Source organism: Typopeltis vanoorti, chromosome 17 (assembly GCF_054136105.1).
Source record: "Typopeltis vanoorti isolate ZY-2024b chromosome 17, IOZ_Tvanoo_1.0, whole genome shotgun sequence".
Classification (NCBI taxonomy): Eukaryota; Metazoa; Arthropoda; class Arachnida; order Uropygi; family Thelyphonidae; genus Typopeltis; species Typopeltis vanoorti.
Window position 1 is genome coordinate 92,735,844 of NC_143565.1, and position 26,745 is coordinate 92,762,588.

General features: G+C 33.9%; 1 protein-coding gene across 1 annotated transcript in view; it reads right to left on the reverse strand.

Annotated features, from left to right (window-relative positions):
- The window catches only part of LOC150097640 (serine/threonine-protein phosphatase 4 regulatory subunit 4-like), a 296,902-nt gene that overhangs the window by 139,225 nt on the left and 130,932 nt on the right, over positions 1 to 26,745 (reverse strand). Inside the window, exons 2-4 of the mRNA XM_090406964.1 lie at positions 24,101 to 24,200; positions 17,840 to 17,984; positions 10,081 to 10,154 (exon numbers count right to left, since the gene is read on the reverse strand). Of these exons, the coding sequence (XP_090263090.1) occupies positions 10,081 to 10,154; positions 17,840 to 17,984; positions 24,101 to 24,200 (319 nt within the window). The remainder of the gene's footprint in view (positions 1 to 10,080; positions 10,155 to 17,839; positions 17,985 to 24,100; positions 24,201 to 26,745) is intronic.

Consider the following 26,745-nt stretch of genomic DNA (forward strand, 5'->3'; position numbering starts at 1 on the left):
ATTGAGGGTACATGGCAGGAATTTGATGATGATAATATTTAAAGTTTCTAGAAGTCAACAGGGCATTAGAGAGATATTGTGAGAGGCAGAATTAATGGATCAGAGGTATACTGATGAATTATTATTACCTGACTTCCTCTGGTCTGGCAAAATGGCTAACCCAACATTGCTCTGGAACCAAGGTTGCTGGAAAATCAGTGGTGTATCTATGTATATTCATTTGCACTTGTGGGATCTTCACTTTTTTTCCCTCCCAGACAGAACTGCACTGTATAACCAAAAGAGCACTTTGTCTCCATTTTTATTACCTTTTTTTAGCACCACTTTAACCAAACTTTCATATAAAAAAGCAAAAGGGAGAAACCTAGTCCATTTCAGTGAGCAATTAATATTATGATAAGCTATGTAAATTTTGCTATGCATATAGTAAAATTAGCACATAGCAAAAATGTTTTATGCACATATTAAACAAATTCATAACAAGAACTATGTTTTTCTGCACATAAAAATACAACATAACATTTAAGTGCATATTTTGGAAATGGGTTTTTCTCTTGCAGTAAAACTGCTCACTGTACATTTTAGCCAGTCAGATTTTTCTCTCAACACTGCTATATCTCCTACAATCACCTTCATAAACAGACTGCCATTCACAACAACACCCAAACTTCTAATTCATCTCCTACCTACACGATTGTCTTAGGAAGTGCAATGTGCACTTCCTAAGACACTGCATTTCACTTTTATTGAATGATAAATGGGAGGAGTTTTATATAGCATTTCTGTGGCCATATGTTAATTATCCTGCTGTTTGTCTGCAAATTCATATTGAAAAGCAAGAAATGCATATTTTCTTACTATTAATATCTCTATTTTAAATAAAGATATGATATATAAGGAGATATACTGTGTACAGTTTTTGTCTATATTTAGTACTTTTATAATTGTAGTTTGTTGTTAATGGCAGGACAAAATAAAAAGGATAATAATGTAATATAAAAAAAGATGGGTCACCAATGGGTATACACAAAATTGTAACAAAACAACAGATAAAATATTTGTGATTTCATAAATATTGTATCTGCCTGGAAAAAGTAATCTCAGAATTATTTATTTGTTAATTTTTCCTAATTACACAGCTGAAGGTGCATTTATTGATCATAAAAAAATTTTATTCCAGATAATCATGAAACAATTATTTGTTCAGCCCAAATTAATTTCATGTCCAAGTTTCAGAAAATTTCCTGTGTGTTCTAATTAAGTTTTGTTTATTGTTCGTTCATAATCTTAGTTAAAAATTCAGTGCAAATGCTTAGTTTTCCAGACTTATACAATGGTTCTCTATAGAAAACAAAAGAAAACTTTAGACATATAATGAACATGACATGTACAATAATTTAGAATGTAAGAGCGTTCTGATCTTTTCACTTTGGTTTTATCCTTTGAAGTTAGCCAAGTGGATGTGTTTATGCCAGCCACCTCTATGGTTGACAGAACTAGATTTCTGTAAACACACTTATTCTGGCCCACATTTGTGGTGTCCATACTTATAACAAGGCAAAGATTCGATTATGTATCGATTATAATTTCAGGGATGTAACATCATGCAGGTAATTAACTTATATTTAGTCTGATAAGTTGACTGAGTGACAGTTAAGTGCATATACATTCCTTAAGAATAATGAACTTTGCAACCTTTTTAACTGCAAAAGTGAAATGCATTTTATTATTTTCCTTACGTTGATCAGAAAAATAGCAATAACACATCAAAGCAGTAAAAAAACAGCAAGTACTAATGTTATATAACATTATAGTAATTATACTATTAACTATTCATTATATACGTTATACTATTAATAAAAACAATAATATTAATAATATCAATACTGGCATTCTTAGGTCATAATTTATCTGTATATCTGCATATATAATATTTTGCTGAAGCATGATCAAGCAGATAAATAAAATTTTTGTCCCTTCAAAATAATAATTGACAAATTATTATCCCTCTATAAGATATCATGTTGTTGCATTTTTCACCTTTTTTTTTAAACAGTACTCTTGCATATGAAAAAAAATGGAAAGGGATAATAATTTGCCAATAATTTGGCATACTTTATGAGTGTGCCACCTGTGTTCTTGAAGAACAGAAGATGGTGGAGAGGATTCAGAGATGAGTGGCAAAGCTGGAGACAGGTGTGTTGAATGCTCCCTATAAGGATAGACTGAAGGTGTATGGGTTGCAGAGTTTAGCTGACAGCTGGAGGAGAGGGGATATGATGGAAACTTATATAAGTTATTAAAGGGATATACTATAAGATTGACACAAAAGAAAATTTTCAATACATGGGGGAGTAGGAAGGGGAAAACAAGGGGGGGGGTCAAACATGGAAGTTGTTGGAAGTTGTAGTGAATGTGTGGAATGGAATGACAGAAGTGGTTGTGAGACCACCAGTGAATAAGTTAAGGAGATGTATGATAGGTATTGTGTGAATAATGGGTGGAGAGAAGGACGGATATTCAGGAATATTGCATCTCCTGTAATCAGTCTTTTGATTCATTGGAGTACCTGTATAACTAATAACAATAATAATTTATGGTGACCAAAATACTTTATAATTCATTACCAGGAAAGTTAACAGAAATTCTACAAAATTAAAAAATAAAATAGTAACCAGTTACAGCAATACGAAATGAAACTTACACATCATTTTTATTGTCTAAATTTAGGAGCATATATATTTATGATAATCGTTCTTCTAAACATTTTTTTTTTCTGCAGTTAACAAAAGTCAAACTTCAGAAACATATTTCAAAAAAAGGAAAGTATTATTATATTTTGAATCTCGGGGGGACCCTGCAACCTCTAGAGAGCGCGTCCCCTGGGTGGCGGATAGGGGAGCCCACCATGTGTGTGTGGGTGTGTATGGTGGGGTGGTCTGAATATACTGAATAAGGACTCGTGGACCAACAGGGACATAAGGGGCAATCATCTTGATTGTAAGGGAAGTGGCAATCCCATGGCAGCCAAGCTGGATCTATCCTCTTCTTCTTCTTATACTCTGAGGAAGATCCACTTACTTTAATCTTTCCTATAAGGCCTTAAGGCCTTATCAGCCAACTCTTCTTATTTTATGACCCTTATGCTATTAGAGTACTCGAGGGCCATGGGGTCTTTTCATTTCTGGCCTTACAACTATGCCCTCTCTATAAACTTTACTATAATTCTTCTATAATTTACTCTTTCCCTTTCAATATACCCTATTCCTCCTATTGGTTTAAATTTGGAAGAAGGCTAGTTCAGAAACCTGAAGGTAGTAGCCCCACCACTGAACTATTCCATCGTCAGGCTAGTCCCCTAAATGGAGAACATAATTCTACTTGTAAGCTGACAGAAAAAGATAATCGGATATGAATCTATGGAAAACGACCCTGGAATGGAAAAGATAAAACAAAAAAGGAAACGACAAAATATAATACACATAGCAAACTGGAATGTAAAGAGGAAAAGCATATAAAGAAATAGAATTAGACCAACTATTAAATGAAAGAAATTTTAAGATAGCAGTAATCACTTAAATAAAAAAGAAATTAAACGGAACTATGAGAACCGAAAATTTTAATGTGATATACAGTGGAGTCAGCAGAGACCAAAGAGCACAAGCAGGAATCAATATTTTGGATTCATAATTCCATTTCAAAACAGTTAAAAGATTATAAATTATGGAATGAAAGAATATTAGAAGCTAGAATAAAAATAGATAGAGGCTATTTAACAATAATTGGTTTATATGCCCCAGAAGAAGGAAGAGAACAGGATAATATTGATTGTTATAATCAGTTACAAAACATATATAATAAAATAAATAAAAATGATTATGTAATTTTAGCAGGAGACTTAAATGCAAGAATTGGAAACACAAAAATGAATAATAATATAGGAATATATGGAGAACATACTCTAAACAGGAATGGTAGAAAATTGATTGACTTTGTAGTTTATAATAACCTAAAAATAATGAATTCCTTCTATAAACATAGACATGCATAAATATACTTGGGCAGCAAGAGGATGGAAATCAATTTTAGATTATTTTATATTAAATGAAAAGACATCAAAATGTTCACTAGATGATAGAGTTTACAGAGGATATGAAATAAGCAGTGACCACTTCCTTGTTAAAATAAAATTAGGATTACCACCTAAATGGCTATAAGTAACAAGAACAGAAAGAAAATTTGAAACATTTGTTTATAAAACTAGACTATTGAATGACACAAATGTACAATGGCTATATGAACAAAGAATTAACCAATATCTAGATAAAATAAAACAAAATGAAGAAATAGAAATAGAATGGATTAATATAAAAACGATACTAAATGCAGCAGCAAATGAAAGCTTAGAAAAGACCAAAAAATTCAATAAAAAGAAAAAACTGAATATCTGGGATGATATAATCAAAGAAATAATCAAAAAGAAAAAAGAAGCCTATCACAAATGGTTAAGTAGTAAAAGATTAGAAGATGAAATAGAATATAAAAGAATAAGAGCCATAGCTAAAAGAGAAGTCAGAAAAAGATATAGAAAATCATGGAACAAATTTGTTTCTAATTTAGAACATGATTTATATAAAATAAGACCCAATGTATATAAGATTTTGAAACACTTAAATGCAGATACCAAAGAAAACATAAAATTAAACACCAAATTGAAATTAGAAGAATTTCTAAATTACTACACAGAATTGTGGATAGATAAATATTTTAAAAAAGACAACTAAAGAAGAATTAGAAATCAGTCTGAAAGAAACAAGAAACAGAAAATCACCTGGAGAAGATAAGCTAGGTTCAGAACTATATAAATATGCTGGAACAAGATTCAAAGAAAGACTCTTATTATTTTTAAATAAAATTTATTCAACTGGTATCCCCCCAATAGAATGGAAAAAAGCAATTGTGATTCCTATCTTTAAAAAAAGTAATAGAGATGACCCTAAAAACTATAAAAAACCACAGAGGTATCAATATACTAAATTCCTGTTACAAAATATATAGAAGAATCTTAAATAGCAAACTAATGAAATATTCTGAAAACTTTATTTTAGAAGTACAGAATGTATTTAGAAAAGGACAATCATGTATAGATCTGGCCTTTTTCCTCAAATTAATAATAGAGAAAGAAGAGAATACAATTTAGAAACATATTGCATTTATTGACTTTGAAAAAGCATTTGACAAAGTTAAAAGAAACATATTATTTAACATATTAAAAGAAAGACAAATGCCAAATAATATCCTAAAAGCTATCACAAGTATATATGAAAATAATCAAATACAAATAAGATTAAATCACCAGCTATCATATACGAGAGAGATAAACCAAGGGGTCCGACAGGGATGTCCCCTCTCAGCAACTCTTTTTAATATCTACTTAAATGGAATAATAATGAAATGGAATAAAAATTTACATCAAGGAATTAAACTTTCTCCAACAGTTAACTTAAACACTCTCCTCTTTGCCGACGACCAAATAATAATTACAAATTTTGAAGATAACTTACAGAAAGCTATTTTAGATCTAAATGAGATATCCAAAGATTATGGTATGATAATATCAACGGAAAAATCAAAAACTATAGCCTTTAAAGGACAAGATCCAGCAAGAACTAAAATAGTAATAGATAACAAGATCTTATAACAGGTGAATTCATTTAACTACCTAGGATGTATGATCACATATGAAAATGAAAAAGATATAAACGTAAAAATTGCAAAATATTTAAAAATAACAGGTGTAATTTCTCAATATTTAAACCAAACCTAGTTCAAAAACAAACCAGACTAAAAGTATACAGTACATTAGCCCTACCAGTCTTAATGTATGGAAGCGAAATCTGGACAATAAAACAAAAAGACAAATAAAGCAGAAATGAAGTTTATGAGAAAAACTGCAAAGTATACCCTATTTGATCACAAAAGAAACGAAGAAATTATGAAAGAATTAAACCAAGAACCAGTAATAGAAAAAATTAAAAAACAAACATAAATGGATGGAACACGTTCAAAGAATGAAAACAGAAAGATTACCAAAACAAGCCTTAAAGTACAAGCCATTAGGAAAAAGAAAACCAGAATGTCCTCTTAAACGATTCAACGATGACTTCTAAGGCCAGAACAGGCCATGCTAGGCCTAAATCCTTGATATGCATGATGATGATGACTCTTATTTGATGCCAAGTAGATAAATAATGTTGGAAATTATATCCTTTCTTTTCTGCACTTTCAGCAGAAAAATTAATATAATAATCTTTAGTAGATAAGCAAAGATATCATGTTGTTACATTTTTAACCTTTTTTTTTAAACTGTTCTCTTACATGTGAAAAAAATAGAAAGATATGCCTGAATTATATCTTTTGTTTTTCATCAGCAAATTCCTGATGTGTACTCTCATGAAGTGTACAGGAATGTAAGTGGATATTATGATAGTACTACATGAAAAAGTTACACCGTTACTAACTTTCAATCAACAATTTTCCTTCAAATTGATCTGTTATCTTTCAAGATTTCGACACTATCAATCTTATATTTCTGTCTTCCAAAATACTTTTTCTGTATCAATACACACTGACATCTTGATCTTCCTCTGAGTCTTTTTCCTGTCAGCCTGGCAAAAAATTCTTGTTATGCTAAACTTTCCTATCTCATTCTATTTAAGTGATTATACCATCTAGATTAGCTCTGTTAACATATTCCTGAATGTAACAATATCGAATTTTTTTCTAATATCCTCATTTTTAATTCGATACCACTATTGATGTCACCTGTTCACTCCCCTAATCTTTTTAAGAACTCTCATACCTGTGATCTCCAGTCTTTGATCAAATGCTTTATTTCTAACTCAGCTCTCAGATCCATAAGTTAAAATTGGTTTGTATACTGTCTTGTATACAGCTAATTTAGTGTTTTGACTAAATTCTCTTATTCCATATAAATTTATTTAGCTGAATTCCTACCATATCAGCTTTGCTAATTCTTGTTGTTTATTTCGAAATTTAATTTTTCATCTTTACTAAAATTGTTTCCTAAACAGCTGAAATGTTTTACTTATTCTATTGGTTCTCCATCCTGGATACAGTGTATGTTTTCAATCGATTCTGCCTATTTTCATTGTCTTTGTCTTTTTATTGTTGATTTCCATACCAAATTTATTATGACAGTCTTTCAATTTAGTCAGAGAATCATGCACATTTGTACTGGATTTATTTAGATTATTATTATTAATTATTATAATATTATCTGCATAAAGAGCTAAAATTAACATCAACAATTTTGATATCAGATTTAATACTACTTTGCTACATAATGTGATCCACATAAATAATGAATAACAGTGGAGATAATATGTACTTTTGTCACACACCTGATTTAACATTAAACAATCTTTTTATACCTCCTTCAATTGTAACTGCTGACTTACAGCTCAATGACAGACTATATATTGCTTGATATAATGATCCATTTACCATATAACTATAGTGTTTTGATGAGTTTTCCTCTTTGCACCTTTCATATGCCTTTTCCTGATCTATGAAACTTAAATAAAAATCCTTGTTATATTCCCAAGATTTCTCAACTATTTGTTTTAAAGTGAAAATTTGATCCTGAGAACCTCTATTTGGCCTGAATCCAGCTTGTTCTTCACCGAGCTTCTCTTCCACCATTTTTCTTAGCCATTTCTCAATTTACTTGCACAAATCATACTAGGAACAACTCAGTAGGGAAATACTTCTGTTTTCACACTCAGTTTTATTTCTCTTTTTATAGATGGGTGCTATGAAAACTACTTCAATCATCCAGAATTTGACCCTCTGACCAAGCCTTCTGAATTATGCAGTGCAGCCTGTAAAACTTTTATACATCATATTTGAGCATTACTAGAGTAGTATCATCTACTCCAGCTGCCTTTTCACATTTCAGGTTTTTGATTGGGTTTTTTTCTACTTCAATTATGGATATGTATTTCTGATAACAATCCTGTTCAGTATTTTCTACCACAATGCTGCACTACTTGTTCCATTTAGCCATCTTTTGAAGTAATTGCTCCATACATCAAAGATATCTTTATCTCCAGTTTTCTCGGATTCCTTTTCCAGTACTCTTTCCTCCATTTGTAAGCTTTTTTTTTTTTTAACCAATAGTTTCCAGTATATTTTGCCACCTTCCTGATATTTATTTTCTATGTTCTTACCAAAGTCTTCCCATGACTTTTATTTAGCTGACTTACTTCCCAATAACTTTTAATATGCTTTCTTCTTTTTCTTGACTGCCTCTTTCACTTTGAGTCCACCATGGAGTTCTGATTTTTCTATCATTGCAGATAACATAACCACATGCCTTGCTGATGAATCAATGTTTACTTCAGCATTTGCCACTGAATCTCCAATATTTGGTTCATTTTTTCACTCTTCCATTTTTCTTGAACGATGTTTGTATATTTCAGTCTACACTTCACCTCTGAAAGCTGCTCAACTTTGATTTGTTTTAAAACTTGCCCACATCACTCTATTTGATATTGCCTGCTATTAAAGAAGATTATCCTGGTATTTAGTTTTGAATACTATAGCTACTCCCTTTCCCTGATTGTTATTGCCTGAATATAACACTTTGCATTTATTGCTTAAAAAGATTACCTGTTTTTGTCTTCTTTGTTTCAATCATACTATTATATCGATGTGGTGCTTATCCAATTCTTCTGCTAGTTCCATTTCTTTTCCATTTATGCTTCAAAAACTTTTGTTTTTGGAATGTAAAACATTAGCACCTTAAAATTAATATGGAATGCTTATAACATCAAACGAACATGCACATACAAAGAAAACTATCATTCACTCATATCTGGTTAAGAAATATATTTCTTCTTTTATAAACTGCACAAATTATGTTGTATTTAATTTGCGAGAATAAATTGGCAAATATGGTTTGGTGTTACCTCGTCAAATGCAAGAAGATGGAAGCAATATGTTTTTTGCACCTCAGTTTCCTCTTTATGTACATATTTGTTTGTTGCTGTATTGATGTTGTTAGTTTCTGTATTAATTTTAACAAATTGATATTTTACATTCCAAACAAATGTACAAGACAGTATAGTATAGTAGTATAGGTGTTTTTCTTTTCTCCTTTTATGAACAATAAGTCATTTTTATATATGCATTATAAATTAATAATTTTTTGGAAATATGAAATTCTTTATAAGTCTAGCACTAGTATTGTGATAATGAAATTCACATATCTGACACAGGGATGCTGCCTTTAGGATACAGGATACACTCATGCCTTGCAGGACTGCATTTCTAGAGGCCTCTAGTTTGCAGGAAACTCCACTATTAGAAGATGCTACTTCCCAAGCTATTAAATAACAGCCTTCATTCTATTTAAAATTTCGTGTGAGAGTTAAAAAAAAAAAAAAAAAAAAAACAGCATGCTAACTGTGCCAATCTAATACAGTAAATTTGGATGCTTGAAGATGCAACCATTTCATTGATACCACTTCAAAAGTGGTCAGATGCTCATTCCCCATTAAACAATTTCCTGCCCTCACCCCAAAATGACCGAAGCCAAATAAACAACCTGAGCTGGAATTTCACAACATTCACAGGGACACAAGTTCCAGAGTGAACATGGCCAAACAGGCACTGAATCTTTGCCTGACTGAATAAGCAGTTAAAGCCACTGATCGATTTTTTTCCATTATTTCAAAACCAAAAGTATTCAAAATTTGTACTCTGAGACTAATTAGTGATGAAGTGTTCCTGCAGAACATTTTACTTTTTGTTATCTTGTGGAATTAATACTAAAAGATGAATTATAGTGGTCTGATAAACAAAATGGTATACGATATACAGTTATGGTATACGATATATGTTATGTAACAGAGTGGCCACCAAGTGTGCATATCATTATTTTAAAAATTTCTTTCCATTTTATATATGTGGGCAAAAGCATGCATGCACACATACATATACACACAGTATTAGAATTTGAACATACTAAATTGGATGTAGAAAATCATGACTTACATCTCTCTTGATTATCTCCTTTGGCAACAGATCAATAACATCCAGAAGAGTTTCCATCCATGCATTTGCCACAACTAAAAAAATAAAATTCACTAATTACATATGCAAAATAATATATTCAAGTCTGACTAGAGAAAGCACATTATAGTGCAATCTCTCACCAAAAACCACAAAAAATTTCAGTCCCATTCTTGATGTGGAGAATACTATTGAAAGAAACAATTCTCAAAGTCCCATACTAACAATATTATTTTAAAAGAAATCCAAACTTCCCACTATAGTACAGCAAACCATTTCTTTGGTGTCTACAAATTCACATCAGAGTTCACTAAATAAAAATGTACACAGAATGATACACTAAAAAGCTGTACTAATTTCAAGATTTCCTATACTAATGGGATACAGCACAGAAGTCAAGATGCAAGAAAATGACCTTATTTTGTAGCATTACTCTGAAATATATTTTTAAGAGAAGCAGTTAATTCGTTAAAAGTTTGGTACAAAAAAAATTCGACACTGTTCCATCACTGAGACAAGCCATTTTAGGAAAAGACCAAAACAAAAATGCAGCATGTCTGGGATTTGTAGCATTTAGGTTCAATATGAATACCAAAAAATGTTAATGATGGAAATGGCAAACCACGATACTTCAAATTTTTTTTGGGGGGGGAGGGGGGAGGGAATAACGCAAATCATACTCAACAAGAAATTAATTATATTATTGTTTACAAACTTATTTATCCAAGTGAGAAGAAACAAAAGTCCGCATGTGAAATAACTGAAATAAAAGATATGGTTCCATTGTATAAGGCCTTAATCAGGTCTCATATGGATTACTGTGCACAGATTTAATCACTTGATTATCATGGTGGTAAGGATCATCATCACCATCAAATTCCTGCCATGTACTCTCAACGGGTGTACAGGATATGATAGTATTACATGGAAAATTTGCATCAATACTATCTTATTTTCTACAATTTTCTTCCAAATCAATCTATTACCTGTTAAGACTACAACATTACCAGATCTTATATTTCTATCCTACTAAGGCACTTCTTACCATATCAATCCACCTATATCTTGGTCTTCCTTTGGGTCTTTTTCCTGCCAACCTGGCAGAGAACACTTGTTTTGCTAATCGTTCCTTGCCCATTCTCTTTAAGTGACCATACCATCTGAGGTTAGCTCTGCTAACACATTTCTGGATGCTAACAATGTGAAGTTCTTTCCTAATATCCTCATTTTTAATATGATATTACCAATGATACTATCTGTTCATGCCCATAATCTTTCTCAGGACTCTCATATCTGCAGACTCTAGTCTTTGGTTAAGTGTTTTACTTCTGACCCAGCTCTCAGATCCATAAGTTAAAGTTGGTTTGAACACTGTCTTGTATACAGCTAATTTAGTGTTTTGACTAATTTCTTTCTTATTCCATTTAAATTTATTCAGTTGATTTCCTACCATACCAGCTTTGCTGTTTTTGTTGTCTATTTCCATATTTAATTTGCCATCTTCACTAAAAATCATGCCCAAGTAGATGAAATGCTTTACTTGTTCTATAGGTTCTCCATTCACAATGCAGATGTTATTTTCAGTGCTTCTGCCTATTTTCATTGTCTTTGTCTTGTTATTGCTGACCTTCATACCATAACTATTACAACAGTTATTCAATTTAGTCAGGGAATCTTGCAGACTTGTAGCGGATTAATTTAGAAGTATAACATCATCCACATAAAGCAAAGAGCTGACATTAACACCTCCAATTTTGATCTCATGTTTAATACCACTTCCCTTCATAATGTGATACATATAGATAATGTACATCCTTGTCTGATACCAGATTTAACATTAAACCATCTTCCTGTACTTCCTTCAATTCTAACTGCTGACTTACAACTCAAATAAAGACTAAGTATTGCTTGATATAATGCCCCATCGACACCATACAACTGTAGCATTTTGAATAGCTTCTCTCTTGGCTCCATGTCATATGCCTTTTCCAGATCTACAAAACTTAAATACAGATCTTTGTTATATTCCCATGATTTCTCAACTATCTGTTGTAAAGTGAAGATCTGATCCTGACAGCCTCTATTTCACCTGAATCCAGCTTGTTCTTCACCAAGCTTTTCTTCCACAATCCTTCTCAATCATTTCTCAAGTATACTTACATAAATCTTACCAGGAACAGTCAGTATAGAAATACCTCTGTAATTCTCACATTCAGTTTCCTTTCCCTTTTTTTTATATATGGGTACTATGAGAGCTCTACTCCAATCATCTGGAATTCGTCCCTCTGTCCAGGACTTTCTGAACTATTTAGTGCAGCCACTGTAAGAATTTTTATACCTCCATATTTGAGCATTTCTGGTCGAATACCATCTACACCATTTGCTCTTCCAAATTTAAGGCTTTTTGATGGCTTTTTCTACTTCAAGTAAGGATATGTATTGCTGACTGCATGCTCGGTCAGTGTTTTTTACCACTGTGCTGTCATCATTGCTTGTTTCATTTAGCAATTTTTCGAAGTAATTATTCCATACTTCAAAGATATCTTTTTTTTTCCTGTTTCTCATGTCACCTTTATCATCTTTAATTCCTTTTACAGCATGCTTTCCTCCATTTCTGACCTTCTTCAACAACCTTCAGAATATCTTGCCACCTTCTTGATATTTATATTCTATGCTCTTACCAAAGGGGTGCTTAAGGGTCAAAGCTGTATAACTGAGAGCAGACCTCCACATAGCCTTTAAAGGATTGCGGAGAACCGACCAGGGCTTCTGACCTAATGTCCCATCCTCACCTTCTCGTGGTGCACCCTGTTGGGTACCTATTTGGATACTGAACGAACGAGGATGGGCTGGTAATTTGGGATTTAGCCAACCAAATTGTATTCTTATTGGTTAAACCAAAATAAAAAAATGATGGTACAACACGACAAAATTTCATGCAGGCTGGGGCGTCGCCCAGTTAAACAATGACCTCGTTGTTTTCACCAGGGAACCAGGGCGAACAGCGAAAAGTCAGCTACTGGAACAAATCTGAAAATACACCCCAACTCAACATCACCAGAGTTAAAGATCGGTACTATCAACATAAGAAACCTGAATGGCAAAGAAATGGAGCTAGCTGAGGAATTAGATAAGTACCAGATCGACATAATTGGGGCGACTGAAACAAAAAAGACAAAAACTGGTGAGATCTTTCTGAGCAATAAATACAAAATGTTATATTCAGGCAATGACAATCAAGGAAAAGAAGGAGTAGCCATGGTATTCAACACAAAATACGAGGCTAATTTTATTGAATGGCAGTCCGTCTCAAGTAGGGTAATGTGGGCAAATAAGAGAATGAGGAACAGGACAATGAGACTTATTTGTGCCTATGGTCCCAGAAGGTTCTACTAAGGTAGAAGTGAAGGAATTTTTTGAGGCTTTAGAAAAAGCAACTGACACAACGAAAAAGGAAAAGTTGGTCCTTGTTGGGGATCTAAATAGCAGAGTAGGAAATGAATGTGAGACATACAAAAATATTTTGGGAAAAATTGGAGAAAAGAGCAAGGCTAATAATAATGGCAAATAGCTGTTGGATTTCTGCTCCGGACATGGACTGGTTATTACTAACACATGTTCCAACATAAAAATGTGCACAAATTCACATGAAGAGAAGAGGCAAGGAATAAGAAAAGTCTCATTGACTATGTTATTGTTGATAGTGATGTTTTCCCACTGGTGCAGGACACCAGAGTGTACAGAGGATTTGAAATTGGAAGTGATCACTATTTAGTCTTGAGCAGGATAAAATTGAATTTCATATTGAAAAGAATAACATGTAAGAAAGTTTTAAAGCGAATAAAAGTTGAGAAGCTCTCAGATGTTAAGTGTAGACTGAAATACACAAATATTATTGAAGAAAAAATGAAAGAGTTTGAGAACAGGAATCAAACCTTGGAGATTCAGCTAGAGAGGCATGTAGTGAAGTTGTCTGCAAGGATAGAAAAATTAGAACTCCATGGTGGACACAGGAAGTTAAAGAGGCAGTGAAAGAAAAGAAGAAAGCATATCAAAAGTTTTTGGCAAATAAGTCAACTTGTGCTCTTAGAGAATACAGAGACAAATGTAAGAAAGCTAAACACTGTGTAAAACTAGCTAAACAAAAGTCATGGGAGGACTTTGGCAAGAATATAGAAAATAAATATCAAGAAGGTGGCAAAATATTCTGGAGGTTGTTGAAGTAGCTTAGAAATGGAGGAAAGAGTGCTGTAAAAGGAGTTAGAGATGATAAAGGTGACATGAAAAAGGGAGAAAGATATCCTTGAAGTATGGAATAATTACTTTGAAAAACTGCTTAATGAAACAAGCAGTGATGACAGCACAGTGGTAAAAAATACTGACCAGGCATGCAGTCAGGAATATATATCCATACTTGAAGTAGAAAAAGCCATCAAAGTTTGAAATGTGGAAAGGCTGCAGGAGTAGATGATATTCGACCAGAAATGCTGAAGTGTGGAAGTATAAAAGTCTTAGAGTGGCTGTACTGCATAGTTCAGAAGGCCTGGACAAAGGGACGAATTCCCGATGATTGGAGTAGAGTTCTCATAGTACCCATATATAAAAAAGGAAATAAAATTGAATGAGAATTACAGAGGAATTTCCCTACTGAGTGTTCCTGGTAACATTTATGCAAGTATACTTGAGAAATGGTTGAGAAGAATTGTGGAAGAAAAGCTTGGTGAAGAACAAGCTGGATTCAGGCAAAATAGAGGCTGTCAGGTTCAGATCTTCACTTTACGACAAATAGTTTAGAAAACATGGGAATATAACAAAGATCTGTATTTAAGTTTTGTCGATCTGGAAAAGGCATATGACAAGGTGCCAAGAGAGAAGCTATTCAATACGCTACAGTTATATGGCATCAATGGTGCATTATATCAAGCAATACTTAGTCTTTATTTGAGTTGTAAGTCAGCAGTTAGAATTGAAAGAAATACAGGAAGATGGTTTAATGTTAAATCTAGTGTGAGACAAGGATGTACATTATCCCCTCTGTTATTCATTATCTATATGGATCACATTATGAAGGTAAGTGGTATTAAACATGATATGAAATTTGGAGATGTTAATGTCAGCTCTTTGCTTTATAAGGATGATGTTATACTTCTAAATAAATCCACTACAAGTCAGCAAGATTCTCTGACTAAATTGAATAACTGTTAATAGATATGGTATGAAGGTCACCAATAAAAAGACAAAGACAATGAAAATAGGCAGAATCATTGAAAATGTCAACTGTGCTGTGAATGGAGAGCCTGTGGAACAAGTAAAACATTTCAGCTACTGAGGCACAATTTTTAGTGAAGATGGTAAATTCAATATAGAAATAGACAACAGGATAGCTGTATACAAGACAGTGTTCAAACCAGTTTTAACTTATGGATCTGAGAGCTGGGTCAGAAGTAAAATACTTGACCAAAGACTAGAGACCACAGATATGAGAGTCCTGAGAAGGATTAGAGGTGTGAACAGATGGCATCAATGGCAATATCATTTTAAAAAAAAGTATATTAGGAAAGAACTTGACATTGTCAGCATCCAGGAATGCACTAGTAGAGCTAATCTCAGGTGGTATGGTCACTTAAACAGAATGGGCGAAGAAAGATTAGCAAAACGACCAAGAGGAAGACCAAGATATAGGTGGATTGATACGGTACAAAGTGCCTTAGACGATAGAAATCTAACATCTTATAATGTTGGAGTCTTGACAAGTAACAGACTGATTTGGAGGAAAGTTGTAGATAGGAAGTTAGTAATGATGTAATTTTTTTCATGTAGTACTATCATATCCTGTACACCCCTTGAGGGTACATGGCAGGAATTTGATGATGATGATCTTACCAAAGTCTTCCCATGACTTTTGTTTAGGTAGTTTTACACTGTTTAGCTTTCTTACATTTGTCTCTGTATCCTCTAAGAGCACAAGCTGACTTGTTTGCCAAGAACTTTTGATATGCTTTCTTCTTTCCTTCACTGCCTCTAACTTCCTGTGTCCACCTTGGAGTTCTGATTTTTCTATCCTTGAAGACAACCTCACCAAACGCCTCTGTGGCTGAATCAATCAATGTTTTGATTGATTCAGCCACAGGTTTCTGTTCTTGAACTCTTTCATTTTTTCTTGAATAATGTTTGTGTATTTTAGTACAGTTCACATCTGAGAGCTGTTCAACTTTTATTCTCTTTAAAACTTTCTTACACATTCTTCTTTTCAATATGAAATTCAATTTTATCCTGCTCAAGACTAAATGGTGATCATGTCCAATTTCAAATCTTCTGTACACTTTGGTGTCCTGCACCAAGGAGAAAATATCACTACCAACAATAACATAGTCAATGAGACTTTTGTTATTTATTGCCTCTTCTCTTCATGTGAATTTATGCACATTTTAATGTTGAAACATTGTGTTAGTAATAACCAGTCCATGTCCTGAGTAGAAATCCAACAGGTATTTGTCATTATTATTAGCTTTGCTCTTTTCTCCAAATTTTACCAAAATATTTTTGTATGTGTGACAATCATTTCCTACTGTGCTATTTAGAAAGAAGAAAAGTTGGTAGTTTTATAACTAACAAAAGTTCAGTAAGACTTTTGTTATTTCTTGCTTCTTCTCTTCATGTGAATATGTGCACATTTTAATCTTGGAACATTGTTAGTAATAACCGGTCCATGTCCTGAGTAGAAATCCAACAGGTATTTGCCATTATTATTAGCTTTGCTCTTTTCTCCAAATTTTACCAAAATATTTTTGTATGTGTGACAATCATTTCCTACTATGCTATTTAGAAAAAGAAAACGTTCGTCCTTGTTGAGGACCAACTTTTCCTTTTTCATTCTGTCAGTTGCTTTCTCTAAAGCATCAAAAAATTCTTCCACTTCTCCCTTAGTAGAACCTTCTGTTGGACCACACAAATAAATCTCACTGTCCAGTTCCCCATTCTGATATTTTACCACATCACTCTACTTTAAATGGTAAACGCCATACTTGATTTTTTTTTTGGGAGGGGGGGAGGTAAAGTAAATCATACTCAAATCATACTCAACATGAAATTATATTATTGTTTTCATCCTTATTAATCCAAGTGAGAAGAAACAAAAGTCTGCATGTGAAATATCTTCTCAACTAAGCTACATGCACATAGAGAAAGCACTTAACCTCCCATTATGCCCTAGTGTTCAGAGAAATTTGACATGTTGCTCCTGAAGTTCAGGGGTCACAATGCACAAGTTGTGATCACATGGAATTATGGATGATTATTCATGAACCTAAGCAGCCCAGCTTTGTAGAACATGTTATCTCCTTTAAACTGCGAGATGATAAGAACAATTATGAAATTGTTCTTATCACAACACATCTCATGGAAAAGACTGCTCAATTATACTCAATTTTTTTTTTTGTTTTTTTAACTATCTAGTAACAAATATGTTTCGTTCCTTTACTAAAACATCACAGTAACACTGTTGAATATTTGTATTATGTCTGCATATGATCAAGTTCATATGATTCAGACTTTGTTAACGTATATTAACAAAGTATTGTTTTATAGTATGCTGTTTTATATAATATATTACAGTCTTATATAACAATTACAAAAAAGTAATTATTTCAAATTAATTTTAAAAAAGTATTTCAAATATTATACTTATACTGCACAGCAAGAACAATTTTATTAACAGAAAAAATACAATTCTAATAATTACCTGGATCTCGGCTATCCACAGACGATAGAATACTTTGTAGAAAAGTTTGGGTGAATGTGTTTGATGGAAGTAACTCATTACCAAGTAATGATAAAATATTGCTATTGGAAAATTCTTCATGGCTGGGAGATAACAGGATTTCATCCTATAGAGAATGATAAGTGTAACTGCTGATAAAATAATATTATTAAAGAATAAACACAAAACACTCTTCACAAATGCTATTTCACTGTAGTCAACATACAAGCATACTATATTAAGTGCAATTTAAATATTTCAAGAACTGGCTGTAAGAGGACTACCTGTTTTGTAACTACTGCCAATTATTAGTCGCAGATGGGTTTCATTATTAGTTGAACAAGATGTTATCGACCAAGGTACTTCAATCTGCATTGCTATGGCATGTTAGTAGCTATTCTTATGCAAAGTTTGCATTTGGTTATCAATAACAAAGAGGCTGGTGAAACTGGAACAAAATTCCATTGTAACTTGTTAATGACAAGCATACAGTGGCAAAGTTTGCATTAACATATCACAAAAGGAATTATGAGCCCACTCCAATTTGGAAGGGATATGTCAATCTGGTTGGCTGAGCAGTCAGTAGATCCACTCCCAAACCAACAGGTTTGGGAGTGGATTCACATCACACTGTAGATGATGGGAGATGATTTTACTGCAGGTGTACAACTGCCATCCTGAAGTAGATTGAAAAAATTCTATGTTTGATCTCTGGAACAGGATCTCCAGATTATGTAATCTTAGCCTAGGAGTGGAGAAACTTTAGGTACTAGACGGCTGCAAATCACTTCACAGATTGCTCATAAGGCTGATCACTTCATATATAATAAATGTTCCTAAAATTATAAAGAGGTTATATGCATACAGCATGAATATTGATATCACAACATTAAAAATCTATTAAAACTCTCAAAAGTTTTATTTATTTCAAGAATGAAGTTCTACAAACTAAACATCTTAAGTTAATAAAACACTATTTTGTTACATTCAAGGAATACAAGCTTTACATTAAGTTATGTACCACTTAAATTAAAACATTAGTTAAATTAATGACATATTTCAGATTGTTTATTCTGGATATGAAGCAGATATTCAGTTTCAGCATTGTTGTCTTTAGCTTCAGTGTTGGTCTTACGAGTTAGTGTTCATCATCTGGGAAAACATTTATTCTCGATAGCGGGTTGTGATGAAACAAGACAGCATATATCGAGCATGTTGACACATTTTTGATACTTGAAAGCATTCGACCATATTTCAACGGGATCTTTCTTACTGTTGAAAAGAGATTTCAGAATACTGTCTTCTGAGAGCTCAATCAGCTCCATTTTTAAATTTTCAGGTGCACATCAACCAGATCTGGTTGAAAAGTCATTTTTAATGTGAGATTATTATTATTATCATTAAGAGAGACCTCCAGGGAGTCAGGGATCAAGTTTCTCAAAATCTTTAAACCTGTCACTGTATTATTTTATCAACGAGTCTAAGACACTGCTGTATTCATTAATATCAGTTTCTTAAGGCTTTATTAGTGCACCATTCTTCAACTCTTTTGCCAGTTCAGAAAAATGTTTTGTCTGCCTTCTGCTGGCCTGGTTGGTAAGTGGTTAGCGTATCCGCTCTCCAGACAAAAGACTGTGGGTTCGAATCCCTCATAGGCATGGATGGACGTTTGTGATTGTCTGTAAAAATACTAGCAGTGGTGGGCAGCAGATGGCATTGGTGCAGATGATGCAGTTTGCTGTAGTTGGCGGAGACGGAGAGTTGTAGAGTAGATACCCTCCCTTGATGAGTCTTTGGACTCCTTGGAGGTGTCAAGTAATAATAATAAATGCTTGAATATTCTTCCATATTTCATATATTGATTTAGTTCCATCTTGTAGACAAACATTTAGCTGATTTTATTTTGACATTATGTCAAAATTACATAAAAATGCAGAATTTCTGCAGAAATCCTCTTTAGAAAATTTACAAAGTTTATTTTGTTCTATGTAAAAATTTTGTAATTTTTTTTTTTAGTGCTAAAACGTTTTCTAGATCTTTGCCCAGTGACAACCAGTCTTTACCAATTTGAAGCATTTCCTCAAATTATTAATTTGAGGAAATGCTTCAAAATGCCTCAGTTAATAATATCAATAACTATGATTGGTATGTTATTTTTGAAAACAAACTAATGTAATAAAAATAACTAACACTGGGTTGTAAGCCAAACCACACAGGTCGTTACATCATATTTCACAAAAATTGGGCATTGTACATATGCTGAAAAAGAGGGCGAACTCTATTATAAGAGATGAAGGAACATTAACAGAAGAATTGCATTCTATTCTCCAACTATTGATTAGCAATGAATATCCTAAAAAAATAGCAAAAGAATACTACTCTCTAATCCCTCTCTACAACAAATCCATGACATTTATTACAGAACTTCAATTTCCATCCCTTTTATTGGCAAACTTTCACAAAAAATTGCTAATCTCCTGAAATATCATGACATTAGAGTAGCCTTCAAACCAATTATGACAGTATGAAATCTGTTACGCTCACCCAAGGACCACAACTCTTTCAACAAACATCCTGGATTTTACAACATCCTTGTTCTTGTGACCTTAATTACATAGGACAAACTTCAAAAAGTTTAGAAATAAGACAAAAGGAACATATTGAAGACATTAACAACAACAGAGAAGACAGTTCAGGGTTGGCATTCCATTTCTCCAACACTCACCACAACACTGAATGGGATAAGAGCTCCATGCCACACACAGAAGAAGACTACACCTCTTGCAGCATAAAATAGGCTACAGTGGTAATCCACTCACAAGGTACCCTAAACAGAAACCAAGGGATGATTGTGTGTGACATTTTGAAATCACTCATTACATCTCTAAACACATCAGAGTTTAATTTCTCTACTAACTATCAGAAGCACCTGCTGAACAATGACTAACCATTGGGAATGAAGAATTTGGTAAAGAAAATTTAGAGGCAAGTGACCAAGATAGTTTAAGGTCTTTGCAATATTTGTTGAGAGGTTAGATTGAGGATTTGGGATCTATAAAGTCAGATACGAAGAAAAGAGTGATATGAAGGAAACAGAGATGTTACATGAATTTTGTCGGGGAGGCATTAAAAGAAATTTCAATACAACTGAAAGGGCACGATGTCACCTCTGATAATTGAATAAGGATCTGGTCAGCAAGAATGTAAAGAACTAGACGTTTTCTTGGTTAGTGGTGAATAAATCTAATGGTGTCGCTGGGAGAATGGAAAGTGCAACGTCAATAAGTGAGTTTCAGAAGTATAAGCAACTGTATGAACTAGCCGAATTCTCTAGCAATGAGTCGTAAGATCCAAATAACAATAACTCATATCACACACACAACTTGGCATTTCTTCTTCTGTGAGATAACCGTTCATTAACAGCAATAGAACACAGATGAAGCCAAATTAATTCAGCTTAGGTTGAATTAATGTGTACAGGTAATACATACTATATCAGTTAATTTAAATTATACTTGCCAAGATATATCCTTGTTTAATTGTTTAACCAAGTGTAAGCAAAGTTTTTATGAATGAAGTATCTTCATGCCTATGCACCTATACATAGATGCTGAAGACTTCATGTCAACTGCATTAGTAACCAATAACACAAAGCACACTTTCTTTCTGATGTGCATAATGCTAAGCATTAAGCACATCAGAATCACTATCAAAATCAGTTGACCTTTACTGAGGTTTCATCAGTGGGAGCCAGACTCAGAAAAAAAACAAGGTTAAATTAATGCAGGAGATGTATATGGTATTCCATACATAAGTATTTCATATTTCCCATATACAAGTAGTAAAAAGGTGTATCACCTTTTTATTATTTCATTTGCAAACATTTTTTGTAAATGAAGTAATAAGTTTTGGACATGCATAATGCCAAGCATTAAGAGAGGGTCACTAAACAGACAAAATTTCAACCTTTACTGAGGTCTCATTAGTGGGAACCAGACCTAGAAAGATACTTTCTGGATTAATTCAATCCTGATATCTAATAAGAGAGTAGTATATCATTGAGCAGAATCTAGAAGAATGAGGGTGCCTAGTGGAGTGTCTCAAGGCTCTATATTAAAGCCACTGCTGTTTAATTTATATATTAATGATATATGAAATGATTTCTAAACAGGGAGAGAATCAAGGGTCACTCATTGAAATTGTGTAAGAGTGTGTGTGGTTGACAAAGGGGTGTGCATACTAGAAATTTTGCTTGAAGAGCAGTGAATGACTGGAATGGACTGTAGTTGTGCCACAACAGTGAATGAGTTTAAGGTGAGGTATGACAGGTATTGTGTGAATGCTAGTTGTGTGGTTTTTCTGCAATGAGTCTTGACCCCATGGAGATGCCCATATAATAATCATCATATTTGTCACCTCATATTTACCACTCCTTAAATTCCATTTACAACTTTTTTTAAAAGCAATTCTTGCTTAAAATGTTGTGTTCATTTAATTCTGCTAGATTCATTCTTCTAACTTCGAGACTGCTCTTTTCAAACAATCATCAACAGATTCTGATGTACTACTGATTTTCATCCCCTACAGTTACTCATATAATGATATTATTTCAAGCTTCCTTTTAACTTCAGAACCCCTTTTTTGTTCTCTAATTCCATATGGAATAAGGTATCCTCATGCAATATCCTACTTAACTAAAACCTCCAATGCATGTTTATCATGAACTACACAAAAAATGTGTGTTTAGAATTTATCAAGCCCATAATATACATTTTTTATTGTTGTTTCTCCCCCCACACACATAACAGACATTAAAGAGACAGGAGTATTGGGAAGTTGACAATGGCATCCCCCTGCATAGAGTTAAACTTATCCAAACTGAATGCAGATGGTAAATAGACAGACATTGGGGCTTCCCAATAGTGAATTGCAATTAACAAACATGGATAAATGTGGTGATCCTAGTGACTTTGATCATGAATGCATTATCGACACAAGACAATAGATCATTCTATCATCCAAGTGGTAAGAGCCTAGGGTTCTTGAGAGCAACCTTATCAAGGGTCTATAGCAAGTATACCATCAGCAGACATACCACAGAGCAAGTGGTGGTCAACCAAATGCCATTGACCAGGGTTGATATAGACTGTCCATGTAGCTTATAGACCAACTGAAGGACAACAGTTGCACAAATCACATCCAGTTTAAATGTCGGAGGTCCAAGCAGCACCAGTGAGTGAATGGTACGGTATTCTTTGCATAATATGGACTATGGGAGCAGATGCCCTAACTGTGCTTTGCCTGGTGTTGTGACCATCAAAACTGGACCTCTGCAAAGTGAACCAATGTCATGTGGTCTGATGAATCCCATTATCAGTTGTACTGAGATGATGGGAAGGTGTGGGTGTAGTGTCGACAGCATGAGGACATGGCATCGTGCTAGGTCAGCTTTGCTCAAGGAGGTGACAGTTCTATGATGGTTTTGGGGAGCTTCTCATGTGACACATTAGGTCCCGTAGTGTCCTTAAATGTTGCAAGCTACCAGAATGTGCTGGCTGATCACCTATGTACTTTCATGACCTTTGTGTTTCCTGCAGTTTGAAACAGACCATCAACTGCAGGAAATGCAGTTGATGGTCTGTTTCAGCAAGACAATGCACTGCCCCACTGGGCCACAACTACCAGGCATGGCTCCAGGAACACTCTGAGTTTGGGACCATCCAGTGGCCCCAAGGTCTCCAGATTTAAATCTAATCAGATCTCTCTCTCTGGGATGCCACAAAGTGAGACATCTGACCTTTGTATCTGGGGTCAACGTCTAAGGTTCAGTTGTGGACAATGCTACAACAGGCATGGCTGGAATTACCTCCAGCATCTGGCGAAGTCAATGCCTTGGAGAGTACAGGCTGTTATTCATGCTAAGGGGGGACTGACATGCTATTAGGTAGGTATCTCTAACGTTTTGTCCATTGAGTGGATGTGTTTTCTATTATGTTGTGTGCTTATGCCTGGCTTGCTGGTTTTGCAAGGACAGAAAAACTTGTTTCTGGGGGTTTACATATTAACTTGTCTAATCTTCATATGAGACAAGCTATGTGTATGAATGCATGAAATTTTGTTTTAAATATATGTTTTATACCAACTCAACATGCATATATCTTAATAATTCTGTATGAAAAGCAATTTCATGGAACACCAATATTTTTCAACAGAATATATCATAGCCCTTTTTTTTCAACTCACCTGAAAGCCTGGTCTCATGTTTGCCAAACAGTCTTTCTGGCCATCTTCTATCAATCCTGAGGTACCGTGCAAAGATTTCAATTTTTCACCCTGATCAGAACTATAAATGAATAAAATTACATATCACATGCTTTGCATATTTATTGACATTCTACAACACAGTAAACAAAGATTTTTCAGTTCTTTCAACTTCACCCTTAAATATCTCAGTTTTAGTGTATTATAAATTAGTTCTCTCTTACCTATAATCTTTCACGTTTTATTTATTATTATATTTTGTCTTTCTTTTTTTATGTGTGGCATATAAGAAAATATCTAACTATACACAAAATAAATCTAATCATACAGCAAAACACTGCTATCTGTTAAGAATAACTACATAAAAGTGTGATGATTAATGAGGCCAATGATAATGAAACTTTTCTAATAAACATAGATGTAACAGTTGGAAATACATGAAATTGGGGGGGGGGGGGAAATCAACTAAGTCTCAGAAACACAGAGCAAGCTATGATAAAGGAAGAAGATAAGTTCTAGTGGGGAAGAGTTCATAGCCGAGAGATGCAGATAACACTGGTCATACATCCAAAAATGAATTAGTGTTTAAGAATGTCAGAAATAAGGGGGAAGGGGAGCTGTTGCACTGATTGAGTTCAACTGCCTGAAAATTATATTATTTCAGTTGATGGTACAACTGAAACAGTTGGGTGATGTATAGGTAGGAATATAGAGATGAAAGGGTGTTTTCTGAGCAGAGCGAATGCATTTCATAGCAGAGGAATTCTGCTTACATAGAGTGAAGAGCAGAAGGGAGTTGGAAGCAGTGGCTCTGAGACAGTATGGCATGAGGTGGAAATAGACAGGATGAGATAATTAGTGGAATGCTAATATAAGCCTGGATTAAGCAAAACCAGTCTGCTAAACTGGCAAACAAAAAAAGAGAGAAATGATCATGATAGATAATTTTAATTATGGAAATACAGAATGAATGAAGAGATGGCATTTAGCAGCAAAGAAATAAATTTTGTGCATTTCAGAGGGACAACTATCTTAGCATGTAATAGAGGGCACACAAAGATATCAATAATCTTCATTTCATTAGAGGATGTTATCTAAACAAGGTGATGAATCTACCTTCATTTAAAAAAGTGACCATGAGGTAATCACTGGAGTGGTCTCCTCAGTCACATGAGGATTCTGTAAGGAAAGGATATAAATTTATATGGACCTCCAAGGCAAGTTGCTATGGGCACAGACATAAGAAGATGGTTATGGAAAGCTCTTGTGAGCTTTCCATAATCATCCTCTTGGAACAATAGCATGGAATGAGGAGTTAGAGAGAAAAGAGATTAATACTACTTGAGTAGTACTCAAAAATAAATAGCAGAGGCAATGACTGAATGCATTTCAGAGGATATGAAATTAGCTAGGGTAGATGTAAAATGGATAATGGTGATATTAAAAGGTAATCTGAATGAAGAACTCATTATGAAAGAGATTAAGAGCAGACTAGCTTGGATGGCAACAAAAGCATGAGTACAGTATGAACAGTGTCTAGCCAATCAAGCCAAGAAACACCCTATTCTTTAGATATATGGCCAGTGGAAGAAAGAATGATTACATTATGAGTAATATTTGTTGATGGAAACAGCAGAAAGATAACCACTGTGGAGAGAATATAGTTGAAGTATTTAATTAACCAAGAAATTTCATCTTATTAAATGTGATTTCATGCAAAGCTTGAGTGAGAGGGGGGGATGATGGAGAAAGAGAAGGATCTATCAGTGCATGAGCAGGAGGTATACAAAGTATTCAAACTTGATGTTAACTAGGTCACAAGTTAATCAACAAACGTGAGTACTGATCAAAACCTGCACTCAGGTTTCATTTTTGAAAAAAGAACCCTGCACTCATCATGTTATTACTAAGTGATCACCTCAAGGGTGTATCATCCAGATGAAGATTTTGCAGTGGCAAATGTGACAGACTGATGTGAGAATTTAGAGAGACAAACTGGAAATGCTCAGAATATTGAAAAATATCAATGTGAATACAGCCGTGGAAATGGATGACATGTCAGCCCAGGTGCTATGAGAATGTGCCAGAGAACTGGAAATACCTATAATGAAGTTGTTTAAGTCTCAGTTCTAGCAAGTGGATACATGGTAAGATAGTTCCGTTCTATAAAGGTGGCTCCAAGACAGAAGAAAAAATTTACAGACCAATTAGTATCTCAGGAGTGGTGATTAAGGTATAATTCAAGAATGGGTGGATAGAAATATGATACTCTATGGCTTTGTAAAAGGTTGGTCCTACCTTATAATTTATTCACATTGGATAAGAGAAATGGCTACACTATGATACCGATGGACTTGCTAAGGGAATGTCTGTTATGACACAACCTCCTTATACAGGAGGTTGTGTCAACCATGCCCAAACCATGACTTCCATGGATGGCCTCTTGTTCTCTCTCCTTGTTTCTTGCTACTCTGTGAAAAATCTCTTCCAAGTTATCTTGTAATCAATTTATATTTCAACCATATCCTCTCTCCTTCTATTCACAAGGCTCTGCAATTTGCATTTCCTTATTCTGTCTTTTCATATCCCACACACCATAGACCAAACCATGACTTAGTGACTTTTCT